The sequence below is a fragment of the Xyrauchen texanus genome, chromosome 6 (genome assembly GCF_025860055.1).
Source record: "Xyrauchen texanus isolate HMW12.3.18 chromosome 6, RBS_HiC_50CHRs, whole genome shotgun sequence".
Lineage (NCBI taxonomy): Eukaryota > Metazoa > Chordata > Actinopteri > Cypriniformes > Catostomidae > Xyrauchen > Xyrauchen texanus.
This window is the reverse complement of record NC_068281.1, coordinates 10,888,186-10,898,708: the sequence shown is the minus strand read 5'-3', so window position 1 is coordinate 10,898,708 and position 10,523 is coordinate 10,888,186. Positions and strand designations below refer to the sequence as shown.

At 36.1% G+C, this 10,523-nt stretch overlaps 2 protein-coding genes across 3 annotated transcripts; one reads left to right on the top strand and one right to left on the bottom strand.

Annotated features, from left to right (window-relative positions):
- Positions 1 to 243: 243 nt before the first annotated feature.
- LOC127645287 (corticoliberin-1) lies at positions 244 to 2,597 on the top strand. The gene is made up of 2 exons (XM_052128857.1): positions 244 to 380; positions 2,125 to 2,597. The coding sequence occupies exon 2, from the start codon at positions 2,145 to 2,147 to the stop codon at positions 2,529 to 2,531; it is 387 nt and encodes a 128-aa protein (XP_051984817.1). The 5' UTR covers positions 244 to 380; positions 2,125 to 2,144; the 3' UTR covers positions 2,532 to 2,597.
- Positions 2,598 to 2,691: 94 nt separating this feature from the next.
- On the bottom strand, positions 2,692 to 10,123 carry trim55a (tripartite motif containing 55a). Of its 2 annotated transcripts, none has more exons than XM_052128844.1 (10): positions 9,811 to 10,123; positions 9,548 to 9,720; positions 6,357 to 6,537; positions 6,157 to 6,252; positions 5,868 to 6,013; positions 5,347 to 5,434; positions 5,191 to 5,213; positions 4,966 to 5,090; positions 4,556 to 4,821; positions 2,692 to 3,052 (listed from the first exon to the last, which is right to left on the bottom strand). In XM_052128844.1, exons 1-10 carry the CDS (start codon positions 9,973 to 9,975, stop codon positions 2,972 to 2,974), a joined length of 1,344 nt encoding a protein of 447 aa, XP_051984804.1. In that variant the 5' UTR covers positions 9,976 to 10,123; the 3' UTR covers positions 2,692 to 2,971. The 2 variants fall into 2 exon arrangements, with proteins under 2 accessions (XP_051984804.1, XP_051984805.1); XM_052128845.1 differs by having other exon boundaries at positions 6,357 to 6,534.
- Between the last annotated feature and the right edge of the window lie 400 nt (positions 10,124 to 10,523).

Here is a 10,523-nt window from a genome sequence, read left to right as displayed (position 1 = left end):
AGTGCGTCATCAACTGAGTCTCTTAATTACCGGCGGCCGAATAATTTTCATTAACACAAATTAGTAGAGACCCGGTTAATTAATCGGAGACTGCTCTAGATTTAAGCTTCAATGTGAAATTAAATACGCATGTGGAGTCCGAGAGAGGTTCTATACAGCATATTCATTTTGGACCCCTCGAACCAGAGCCCACTACCCCGTGACTCATTCAGATCTTAGATTTAATGTGCTCTTCGCGCGCATGTGCGCGTGCGCATCATATAAATAAACCCCACCGATGCTCGCGCTCCACCGATTGACTCAGGTGAGGACCGCGCTCCACTGACAAACGCAGTAGCCTAAATTCCGGAGAATTCGTGGAATCTGACAGCAGCACTGAGGTGAGTGTGAACTGAACACAAACTGCACAACTGTTTACTTTAAGGGAATTTTTCCTTAACCTTTTTTTTTTATGTAATTAACCGATTCAGTTTTTCTTCACAAAAGAATGAACAAGATTTATTTATTTTAATACATTATTATTTTTCCTCCACAATGATCTCGATTCAGCAATACATTTTAACAGTAAACTGTGTTTTAGTGGCACAGAATCAATAATTATACGAGGATAATTCATATTCTCATTGGGAACGGATATTAGGGAAACCGGGGCCAGTTTAGAACTAATGTTTCTCAGTGTTGGTTTATTTTTATAGGCGAAATTTGCTTAATTTATTACTTTTAAATTGTATGATTAGCATAATTGATCAATTATGATCCTGAAACTCAAACCTAAAGAATAGAAATATCAAACCATTGCTTTTTTGCCAACAGAAATGGGATTAAAAGCTACTTTTATTAGATATAGTTGACCCTTGCCTGAATGTAGGCTATGTGTGGTTGTGTTCACTTGTTAGCCAATTACATAAATGTGAAATTGGAATTTTAGTTTGGTACACAGAATTCCCCCCAAAATAAAAGAATAATAAATAAATAAATACAAATCTAATTTGTGATAATTTTGAAGTAGGTGTTTGAAATTAAAAAAAACAATGGACAAAATGTCATAACTAATTTCCATTGAATTGAATTGTGTATAGCTTTCACAAAATTAAACTAATAAAACTTAAAATATATTTAGTTTTTTACTGTATATTGTTAAAGATTACTCAATTCTTTTTGGTGGTAATTTGTTATACAATTTAAATGCTTAAATCTAAAAATTATTTGTGTTTTTGATTGTGTAATTTGACTCAAAAAATCTTACTGAGCTAAAGCCCTTGTGCCAACTTCCACCTTTTGACTTGCACCTGTCTCCCTTGTAGCAGAGAATAATTATTAATCGCACCGGTCTGTACAGGATTTGTTGGCTTAACAACCATAAAGTATAAAAATAAATAGGCACTTTTGGAAATGCACATATTTATAAAATCTTTAGCTTTACATCAATTTCATTCATGTGTACAACACAAAATACAGTGTAAAGTTTAAGGGGAACTTAGAGTGTAACAAAGAAAATGAACAATCGTGAATTCCTTGAACTTCTTAAACTTACAAATCCATAAAATTAAGATTTTATGTAGGCCCTACTAGTAACTCAAACAATCAAATGAAAAACTGAGGTTGTGGTGAATAAGCCCTTGAGCGTGAATAATTTAAGCATGATTGTTTGGTAAAAAAGGAACTTATGTGGGCAGATCTTATTAAGAATTAATAGATATTTTAGCTATTTTTAGTATTATTGTTGTTGTTATACTGTAAATAGCTGTTTTGTGTAAAGTCACCATTAAGGTGATTAATAGTGTTCCATAATATCTTGCATTAACAGCTTAATTAATAACTTGTCAATGTCAATTTCCCATGTGCATGTGAATATGCATAGCTGAAATGTGACTTATATGGACTTCTTAGGGGAATAAAGTTTAATGCCTGACTTAAAAACACTACATATATATTTTAAGTAAATCCAACCCATCATATTCTTTCAGCGTAGATCATATGAAGCCTAAGTCTATAATAAATTCAGATAACTTTGCGTCACGCTGATACAGTAAGAAAAATGAAGTTCATAATAATGTCCAGCCAGATCTGGATACGTTTTTATCACTCTTTCACAAAATTTTTTTTTTTTTTTTTTTTTTTTAGATTAACGTGAATTTCCCTCAATGAAGCTGCACGTGCTGCTCATGGCGGTGTCTCTTGGTGTGTTCCTCTCGCGCTCTGGTGAGTCCGCTCCAGGACACACGGACACGCAGCTGCCGGTTCTGACGCACTTAGGAGAGGAGTACTTCATCAGACTGGACAACGACCAGAGATCACCGCCGCACACCGAGGCACTTCAGCTTCAGCTCACGCAGCGGTTGTTAGGAGGTCAGGTCGGTAATAAAATCATGCACAGTCTCGAAGCGCGCGAGCGCCGTTCCGAAGAACCTCCCATTTCACTGGATCTGACTTTCCACCTGTTGCGCGAGGTGCTGCAGATGGCACGAGCCGAACAACAGGCACAGCGGGTGAGCAAAAATCGCAAGATGATGGACTTCTTCGGGAAATAAAACATATGAGTTACATCGAAAGTGTTTTTTATTTGCATTTCTATTGTTGCAAAAGACATGTTTTGAGTGTTTGTTTAGTGGTCCAAAATCACAAGAGTCCAGAAATGTCTCAGTATTTTCATCTGAAAAAAATACAATATTTATACACATTCATAACCAACCTTTATTTTGTATTTTCAGTCACCAACTTTAGCAAGGTTATAATCAGTTTACATTCAACGGTCATGATTTTTACCTTTTCAAAAATTGCCTAAGCTAATAAATGCATATTTATGATTGCCATAAAATATAATTGAAAGTCATAAAATATTAGTCTGTAAGTAGAAGAGGCTTTCTAGAACGTAATGCAGCGTACATGTGCGCACACTGGCTTCTACACGGTCACTTTGATTTTATGTATATGTTGCAGGCTGCCCAAATTAATACGATGTTCGAACATGTTACTTTGGCGTATTTAACCAGGAAAAAGAGAAAACGTGGCGTCGTCCATCCTCAGACATCTGGTTGGGACTGTCAGGTACCTAAAAGTGTGGGAGAGTGAGAGAAAAACAGAAAGATGATGAAAATGACAGAAAAGACAGAAAGAGATGATTAGTGGTCAAAACAGTTGAAAATGTATATATTCATATAGTTGTTTCAATCTCAAAATCATTCTAATTGTGGACAGCCCCAGCACAGATTAATGGAATTTATAACATGTAAGGCTAAAGAAATGGTGAACTAATGTGTGGTCATATAAAACAATCAAACTATTTCCCTGATTTCAAGCAGATGACCCTGTAAGCATTTGTTACATATAAAAAATGCAAATCTTTCTGGGCAGGCAGCTGTAGTTTTTATCATTTCTTTAGTTCAGAGGGACTGGGCATATTTTAGACAGGTACTTTGCAATGGGGCATGTAGCATCCAAGCCACTGAAGGGAATACATGCTCAATCCAATAGTGCATCAAGTATTCCACTAATCCAGATATAAATAACCAGATACAGCTATTTAAAGTTTGGGGATGCTGGAAATGTCGATAGGAGGCACAGTACAAACCTTTATATGTGTAAGGGATTTTATGAATATGTTATATCTGAGATGGCAGACATTTCCAATATTTCGTTTTTTTGTTGTGGTACTCCATGTAAAATGTTTAACTGTTTTTTTTTTTCATATTGTCTTGATTTTGCAAAAAAAATATTCATTGTAATTTATTACATATATATATATATATATATTTAAAAAAACAAGCAGAAACTTAATTCTAATTTCGTGTCTATGGTCATGTGTTTGAATATTAAAAGAATATACTGAGTTCAAAACAAGTTACGCTCATCAACAGCATTTGTGGCATAACATTGAAAAATTAAATAAATAAAAATAAAATATTAGAGGTTGGAAGTGAACGGTGCCAATGTTTGGAGGGTTTAAATGCAGAACTGTAAAGTTTATAATTTAATAAAAGCACTTACATTAATTATTCTGTAAAAACGTGTGTATATTTGAGCTGTTAAGTTGTTTAAATTGTAATTTTTTGCGGGAAGGCAGGGTTTGTAGCGTTACATCATTAAGGCATGGCAACAAAGATGTAAAATTGGATATACCTTCACGGAAAGGGTTAGTGAGCAATTTTATAACACTAAAATCATGTTTACAAGTATAATGTTTACATCGTGTGTCTTTACTTTTGAAACCGTGTTTGTTTTAATAATTATGGCCTGGCCCCATTCACTTCCATTGTAAATGCCTTCCTGTAAACCAGATTTTTGGTTTGTTTTCAAAGAAAAGGAAGGACAAGTGGAAATACATTTTTGTTGAAATCAACATTATACCACAAATGCTGTCGACTGAGCTCAACTTGAACCTTTTTGAACCTGGAATATCCCTTTGAGGGCATTTCAGCTTAATGGAAACTTATCAAGCACCAGTAGAGTAGGACTGTGATCTTATAAACATAAAACATTAGTTCAAACCGTTTGACTACAATCTACAGGAGATAGATTGAGAGAAAAAGAGACAAACACTTTTAATAACTCTTACCTGAGCAGACACATCTGTTGAAGGGTTATGACTGGAGTCTGGAGCAGGTGTGGCAGAGGGCATGTTCTCTGCTGGTATGATATTTATTGATTGGTTTGGTTGTGATGACATCTGGGAGGAGTCCGTTGCCATTGGTAGAGCGTTTGGCACAGGATTTTGTCTCTGCTGAGCAGGGGTCGGCGTCAACGCTGAAGATGGTTGAGTCTCAGGACTAACAGTATCACCTGGTAATTCTTCTTCATCATCATCTTCATTGTCATCACCATCTACATCAACACAAGTTAAGTAATTTTTATTTGTATAGCACTTTTCACAACACATTGTTTCAAAGCAGCTTTACAGAAAATCATGCATTAACAGATTGAACGAATGAAAATGGTGGATTAGGGTTGTAATTAGGGTTAGATTACCCCTGATAAAGTCTATGCTGAGTATTGCTCTTCTTTCATGCTGGAAGTTTGCAGTAAAATGATCCATATTCTCATATCCACGCTCCACCTTCTCTAAATGAGACACAATTCTGCCTTCTGCTATCCTGACAGCAACAGTAAAAGAGACAGAATAAATAAGACACCAAGACAGACAAGTATATAATATACTTTAAATCAGTAAACTTGTTATCTTTTGAATCTTACTTTTGCAGGAGTGGCTTTGCATTCTGTTGGAGAAATATATGTATTAGAAACTACATACTACATTGCACAAGAAAAACACCATTTCTTTTATTAATTTTAAATGATGTTCACAAGTATGTTGCAACTCCAAAGTAACTCAAAGCATAAGTGTGTGACCTGCAAAAAGGTGGCCATCTCAGACTCCTCCATAGTCTGAATTCCTGTCTCCACCAGTTTGGCTGTGTTATCCAGATGTTCTTTGTACCTGCAAAGGTGATTTTAAAGCATATTTGCATAAATATATGGCAAATCAGGAGAAAATATATTATAAAGTACATTAAAAAGATTAAGTATATTTTTGTAGGCCAGTAAAGATAAACATCAACAAATTTATATACATTTTTGATGAGCATCTAACATTTATAATTATGATTTGTGTGATAATATACTGTATATGTGTGCAAAATCATTCAGTCAAGGACAAATTTCCCTTCGCTGACAATGAAGGTGTATTTAAATTAAATTAAATCCAATGTGTTGTTCATCTGAACAATATCAACACATTTATCTTCTTTTAGATCATTTGTCACCTGTTACAGATATTCTAATACAGGTGTTCCAATTAAATATTTTACCTCTGATAAAAGGGCTGACGTTAATTAATGTTACACCAAGTGTTGTTTGTAAAAAATATTTACTTGCACTGTAGGCCATTGATGTAATTAAGTTTCTCCTGTTGTTCTGCGGTGATCTTCAGTGTGAGTTCTCCTCTGCGCTCCTCCACCACAGCATACAGGCGATCAAACCACTCGCATACACGAGACTTCTGTCTACGGCCATTTTCCTACACACTCACACAACACATATACTGCTTTCATTACTAAGAACGTAAGTGTTATGATGACATGGAATTGGTTAACTACAAAGAAAACAGTTGTTGCTACGGATATTACACACACACACACACACACACACACACACACTCACCTCCACGGCTCTACAGCTCTCCTCCAGCTGGCTGATGACACCCTGAATTCTTTCATTGTTTCCAACCATCAAAGCAACACTATCAGATAACTCTGCCTGCACACACAATCAGCATAATTAAGTATAACATAAGTATAAAAATGTAAGATAAGATAGTGTAAACCATTGAAAATAGGAATGATAGAGATGGGGAGTCTCACTTTCTGTGTCTCGAAAACAGATTTGAGCGGAGCAACTTCACAGGTCTGATGACTCCCAAACACTTTACATAACGAACAAGTAGGAACAGAGCAGGTCACACAGTAAATATTAATCTTCTCATCCTGATGCTCCTCACACATCAACACGTCATTCTTCAGATCTGGCTCTGGCTTACTGCTGCTGGGAGGGAGACAGAGAGATTTTTTTAATTAATTTTTTATTTTGAAAAGACCTTTACTGACCTCTATAGATTGGTACACTCATATATTTATTTAATCTATTGGCAAAACACTTTAGAAGTATCTTGTTGTCTATGCACAGAAAAGCTTTTGGGCTGGGTATTGATACAGATTTCACAATTTGATTTGATTCCAATTCACAAGCACTCAATTTGAATTCATTCCAATTTATATCTGATTCATATGGGTATATTTCAGTTAAAATGTCAATTTTGGTTACATATGAAAGAAGAACTCTTTCAGCTCATGCTGATAATTATACAGGGGGCCTTCTAACTAGTTGCATTATGAAAATATACATTTTGAACATTTTATCAAGAGTTTTCTTCAGTTTGGTCACATTTTAACTTTTTTAATTGTTCAAATCAATGTATTCCATCAATAAATGTCTTGAAATTGCATATATTAAATTGCATATACATATTGTATGTTGTTACATGTTTGTTTTTTACATGCATAATTTTGACTATTTACAAGTATTTACATTTATATGTAGAACAAGTGCTAAAATGGCAACGTCTCTTTAAAAATAGGGGCAGTTCAGCCAGTGTCTCAAAGAATTTGAGCATACATTAACATATTAAAGATTTGAATTACTTATTTTTTTTTTTCAACACAGGAAAAAAACACAGACTGTAGAGAACAGAAAGGTTATCAAAAGAGACACTATTTAATGACAAATGGGTTGCTTGGATCTCAGCTTTGGACACACAGAATACAGGATGAGTCAAACCAAACTTTTACTCTCAACACGCAGTGAAAGGATCTCGGAAATGTTTAAATTAAAAGTCAGTTACTCACATTGTAGCGGTGACTATTTTCATGGCAATGGTTGCTAAATAGAGTGAAAGATCTTGGGATTTAAGAATCAATCTAAAAATTGTTGAAAATAAGATTGCATTTACAATGCATCGGAAATGTTTTTATCCGGAACTAGTCTACAATATTTCTGAATTTCAGTAACAATTTGTTCTTCAACACTGCATCCTCAAAAGAAGCACTCAGGCTGTACCAGAACCATAACATTACTAAGAGTGGCATTGTTCCCTCATGGAAACAGACATAATTCCTGCTCTTGACTGACCTGTCATCTCACTGCTCACTGCTACTGGGTGGCGCAATGGAAGTTATAAGGTAAAGTAGGCATTGATATGTTGCTGTGGAGGCGTTATGTGTGCCAGTCATGGCCACAAATACATAAAACTGTATTTAAAATAAAAAATACAAAATACCCTAGTTTAAAGTTATTAAAATAAAATACCAAATACTGAGTGGGAAAAATGTATAAAAATAAAATAATAATATTGTGTATCTTGAAAATACACAAAATACATGTAAAATTGGCCATTCAATGAAGTATCACTATTATGCTGAAATCTATCTGGACCTATTCTGAATGCAAAGAACATTTTGGTGTACAACTGCTTGGAAACATTTGTTTTCATTTCACCTAACTCTTCAATCAATTAAAGACAATTATATATAAACAGGTACATGACTACAAAATGATGTGTTGCAAAATGCCAAATAGCAGCCATTTATATACTTATTTATGTCCAGGTTACACTGCAGCCCACTATTACTTGTGGTGAACCCTATTAAATAAATCATGTGTAAAACAGTGGGTCCTATTCTTGTTATCTAGCAAGGAGTAGTGCTTTATACTCTTGACTAGCTAGTAAATACACAAGAAGTTGCTAACACCAAAAACCAATTAGCTAGCGCAAATATCCAATGATAATGCTTATGCTATTTTTCCCCTGCCAGTGGTCTTTTATTCCTTCATAATACAATTGAAGTCAAAAGTTTACATACACTTTTGTTGAAGTCTTTAAACCTTATTTTTTAACACTTAATGGATTTCATATAAGCAAACTATAGTTTTGTCAAGTAATTTAGGACATCTACTTTGAGCATGACACAAGTCATTTTTCCAACAATTGTTTACAGAGCGATTGTTTCACTTTAAATTGACTATATCACAATTCTAGTGGGTCAGAAGTTTACATACACTAAGTTAACTGTGCCTTTAAGCAGATTGGAAAATTCCAGAAAATGATGTCAAGCCTTTAGGCAATTAGCCAATTAGCTTCTGATAGGCTAATTGGCTAATTGTAGTCAATTGGAGGTGTACCTGTGGATTTATTTTAAGGCCTTCCTTCAAACTCAGTGCCTCTTTGCTTGACATCATGGGAAAATCAAAAGAAATCAGCTAAACTGTGGCCTGCCACAAGTCTGGTTCATCCTTGGGAGCAACTGCCAAATGCCTGAAGGTACCCCGTTCTCTGTACAAACAATAGTAGGCAAGTATAAACACCATGGGACCATGCAGCCATCATACCGCTCAGGAAGTAGAGGCATTCTGTCTCCTAGAGATGAAAATAGTTTGGTGCAAAAAGTGCAAATAAATGCCAGAACAACAGCACAGGACCTTGTGAAGATGTTGGAGGAAACGGGTAGACCAGTATCAATATCCACAGTAAAATGAGTCCTATAACGACATAACCTGAAAGGCTGATCAGCAAGGAAGAAGCCACGGCTCCAAAATTGCCAGAAAAAAAGCTAGACTACAGTATGCAAGTGCACATGGGGACAAAGATCTTGAAATGTCCTCTGGTCTGATGAAACAAATATTTAACTGTTTGACCATTATGACCATTGTTATGTATGGAGGAAAAGGGTGAGGGTTGTAAGCCGAAGAACATCACCCAATGCTAGATGGAGCCATTCTCTCTGACATCTGCAGCTCGTGTCCATGAAAGTTGGGGTTGGGGGACATGCCTGAACTAGTAGATACAGGAAATCAGCAGCCTAACAAAGAGGTTGACTTGCACAAATTATGTAATGTATTTTTAAAATGCACAAATACCAAACTTACATGTATTTAAATACAAATTAATTTGTATTTTAAAGTATTTGGGAAAAAAAATAGTATTATGTTTTAGTAATACCTGCTGGTTTCTTGTTTGTACATATCTATGATGTTCTCTACCAGCAGGTTCCTCTGCAGGCCATACACACCATGCCTGTCCAGGACCACTTCATGTCTACAAGATGGGCAGCGGAACCGGCCGCCAGAGCCCACTGAAGAGCCTCCCCTTGTGGTCAAGTAAGGGTTTGAGGCCTGAAGCACACACATACACATTATACGATGCCGTCATTTCACATCGGCTGTTTTCACATGTTAAATCATTAAAGTTTGAAAAATCGGTACCTGAAAGATGTCGTTGGCACATTTGCGGCAGAGGTTGTGCTGGCAGGGTAAGATTACCACCGGTTTGGTGAAAATTTCGAGGCAGATGGGGCATATCAGCTGCCTCTCCAAACTTTCCATGGTCTCGCGCTTTGAGGGGTACGAATATTGCAAACTCACGCTCATCACGCGGAGCACACGCGGTTGGCAAAAATCACTCTGTTGTTTGTTGGCCTGTTTGTTTATAAGATTCCGTAGAGGAAGTAAAATTTAAGTTTTAATATTTGCTTCCTTTGTTGGGCCCGTGCGTTACGGCTCGTCACCCTCCTCCACGTGCTCGTGTCGAGTCTGTTTTTAGCGTAGACACGTCAAGGTTGACATAATGACATGACCAAATATGAAAACGGCCCTGCGCGATACCGGACAGCTGCTCAACGAGCTAGCAAGCCGCGCGCGCCCCAGGATGACCAATATAAGAAAATAATCAAATTAAATTATCTTTTCCCATAAACGTTTATTTAGTTTGTCTAGTTTAAGAGATGTTTGTTGTTGTTGTTGTTAATTAAGCCTGCTGAAGACGCGTCATGACAAAAAGTTCCATGGTAGGTATGAGGGCAGGTTACCATGATACTAGCATGTTTTTGAACGTGTACAGTATGGTACAACGATGCTAAATACATCCCTTAAGAAAAATGCGCTTTTTGGGTGAGGGGTCACAAAGCGTATCAAGATTG

Bases quoted from the DNA above. Each gene is read 5' to 3' on its own strand.
- LOC127645287 (XM_052128857.1), top strand. From the start codon at position 2,145: ATGAAGCTGCACGTGCTGCTCATGGCGGTGTCTCTTGGTGTGTTCCTC.
- trim55a (XM_052128844.1), bottom strand. From the start codon at position 9,975: ATGAGCGTGAGTTTGCAATATTCGTACCCCTCAAAGCGCGAGACCATG. The intron at 6,538-9,547 runs GTATTACTAAAA...TCTCCCTCCCAG, and splicing joins TACAAACAAGAAACCAGCAG to CAGCAGTAAGCCAGAGCCAG. The intron at 6,014-6,156 runs GTGAGTGTGTGT...GTGAGTGTGTAG, and splicing joins AGAGCTGTAGAGCCGTGGAG to GAAAATGGCCGTAGACAGAA.